General features: G+C 53.7%; 1 protein-coding gene across 1 annotated transcript in view; it reads right to left on the reverse strand.

Moving 5' to 3' along the window:
• The window catches only part of VSTM2B (V-set and transmembrane domain containing 2B), a 20,039-nt gene that overhangs the window by 17,074 nt on the left and 226 nt on the right, over positions 1 to 2,739 (reverse strand). Inside the window, exons 2-3 of the mRNA XM_009894091.1 lie at positions 2,075 to 2,259; positions 395 to 424 (exon numbers count right to left, since the gene is read on the reverse strand). Of these exons, the coding sequence (XP_009892393.1) occupies positions 395 to 424; positions 2,075 to 2,259 (215 nt within the window). The remainder of the gene's footprint in view (positions 1 to 394; positions 425 to 2,074; positions 2,260 to 2,739) is intronic.

Here is a 2,739-nt window from a genome sequence, read left to right on the forward strand (position 1 = left end):
CCGCATCAACGGGTAAGGGGCTCGTTTCCTGCAGGACAGGGAGAGAAGGGGGTCGCCACAGGCGACTGGGGTTGGCAGAGGGCAGGGAAAAAAGCAAACTTCTGGCCCACAGTCCTTTTCAAACGTGGCTAAGGAAGGGCTGTAAGGCAAGCATCACCTCCTCTCAATTTGCGAGGCATGAGACGTGACTGCTAAACCAGCAACAGACGGTGACGGTTTGACCAAGCCACGACACACCAAGGAGAGGAAACGTGCCACGCTCCCGCCCTGCTGCAGGAGCGGGGCTGCCAGTGAGACCAGCTGCATTCGTGTGTCAGGAAAGGAGGGGGGCATGCAGAAAACCCCACGCGCATGAGAGGAGGCGTGTGCACCGCCCAGCTCAAGCTGCACTTACGCTGATTTTGGTTGCATCCTTATTTGTTACCTAAAAGAACAGAAAAAAGGGGGATTAGACTCAGCTCTGCCAGCACATCAAAAAGATGCTCATCTTCCCACCCCAGTGCAAGGACAGGACACGGACAGATGCAACTTTCTCCACTTGCCATTCACACAGCCCATGCGTGGCTGGGGGGAGTTCCCCAGGTGACAGGGAAGGCAACAAACCAGTGCTCAGCTGGGGGGACTGTTTTGGTAAAGCTCCTGTGGTGCCCACAGAAACGCTGCCTTCACTAAGGGTGCGAACAGCAGCCAAAGAAATGCTTGTTGCATGCCGTGCTGCTCACAGTCACTGACAAACACTGGGGAAGCCGCTTTAGTAGCAGCATTAGCACAGTGGTGAAGTGCTTGGGCAGGCTGGATCCCGCACTGCTCAAGGCAGAGCTTCGGTCCTGAAACATCCTGGGAGCAGGTATCGCTCAGCAGGTTTCATACTTGGTTATTTTTTTTTGTCTGCAGCCAACTACTGTAAACCTAAGTGATGCCTCAGATCTTACTGATGCGCCTCCCAGGGAGACGGTCATCATTCTCCAGGCATGCCCTGTCATCATTTATTGTAAAAGCAACTCACGGTTTTTATATAAGGTTAAAGAAGACATTTAAATCCAAGCGATTTATTTCCCTGTCTGACAACTGACTTACACTTTCCCCAGCTAGGCGGCATCACATTAGCTCAGTGTCTATATGCTTTGCATCTCTATTTGAGCTCTGCAGGAAAACAAGCATGCCACAGAGAGGGGAGCTGGCACAGGCACGGAGGCTGCCGCGGGGCACCCTGCTGGCGCAGGGGCCGGGAGGCTGGAGAGGATGACGTGCCCTGCACAGTAGGGCAACACAGCCTGGAAATCCTGCTTCACCCCACTCCTTGTACAGCCCTGTTTGGCACCAGCACGCTATCTTGCACTGGGGGGTTGCTGCAGAATGAACTGGCTTATGTTGGGGAAATGCAGCTGAAAAATTTAGACTAGAGCCTACCCTCACGCCAGGCAGCTTGCTAGGGGGAGGGGAAAGGACACGCAAGATTTAACTCTGCTTCATGCATTTTAATTACTACATCTGACTGTCTGAAAATGTCTTGCTGAGCACTAGATATGGACACAGGTCTGTACTGCACCCCAAGAAACTGTGTACATTTGTATATGCAGACTGATATGTACTTAACATACCAACAGAGAGGTGTATCCCTCCTGCCTTTATCAGCTCTGTCAGTGAGCAAGCCTTTTACAACAATTACAATGAGCTCTCCCACCTTCTACAATTCCTAGCTCAGCCCACAGAAGCACTGATTTTTGCTTGTCCCCACTTCATACTACAGCTATTTTTGACTGCCCATCTTGGGTCCTCATTGATGATTTTGCAGCAGAACATTTATCATTTTCTATTTACAATCCTTAAAGCATTGACGTTTTTTCCTGAGGTGAAGTCCCCCATGGTGCATGCCCTGTGCTCCTCTGTCCGGGGGGAGGGGGGTGGGGGGGGCAGGGCAAGGGATGCCGGTGCTTCCAACCTGCCTTCTTGCTGGCACTGGGTAGAGGAAGCGCTCTCCCCTCTGGCCCTCTGGGACTGCTGAGTTTATTTTAATCAGCCTCTGAGCATGCTGCACTCGATGAATAGATATATCTCCACAGTACTGTATTACCTTGCTCCTGCTGCCGGGGACACTGATGGCTAATTCGTGTGCAAGTTCTCTGGCTGGTTCTTTAAGGTACCACCACTGGATTTCCAAGGAGTAAGAGGTGGATCCGCTGGCTCGGAAAGCACAAGGCATCTCAATATCATCTCCCTCCCTAACAGTCACATCTTTGGGAACTTCAGTAAAGGTAGCTGGGAGGGGAAGATAGAGTTACAAGGGCTGGTTATCGGGATTGAATAAAAGACAAGATCAGTCTTTTTCCCTGTAACGTGAGCTGTTTCAGCTCAAGGGCTAAGCGCTGACCGAGATACGATACGTAGAGCATCCAGACTGCGCGCCCGGGGCAGGGCCGAGCCTGTCCCCGCCACCAGTGGAAAGGGAAAGTTTGAAGAGGATCTTAAAAACCCCTCGTCCTCCCAAGAAAGCCCTCGGCTGGACACAAGGGCACCAGGCTCTCACGCCCCCTCCCCCAGATCCGGCGCGGGGACTGACTGTCCCGGGCTGCGCGCCCGCTGCGCCCCGCTCCGCTCCGCTCCGCTGGCTGCGAGGCGCCGAGCCCGCGTTGCCGGCAGCTGCGGCCGCAACAGTGCCACCTTGTTCTGCAAAAACACCCCCCGGGCAGCGCTCCCCGCCCCCAGCCACCAACACTTCCACAGGAAAAAGCTGCGGGG

Source organism: Charadrius vociferus, unplaced genomic scaffold, assembly GCF_000708025.1.
Source record: "Charadrius vociferus isolate BGI_N301 unplaced genomic scaffold, ASM70802v2 scaffold341, whole genome shotgun sequence".
NCBI classification, from domain to species: Eukaryota; Metazoa; Chordata; class Aves; order Charadriiformes; family Charadriidae; genus Charadrius; species Charadrius vociferus.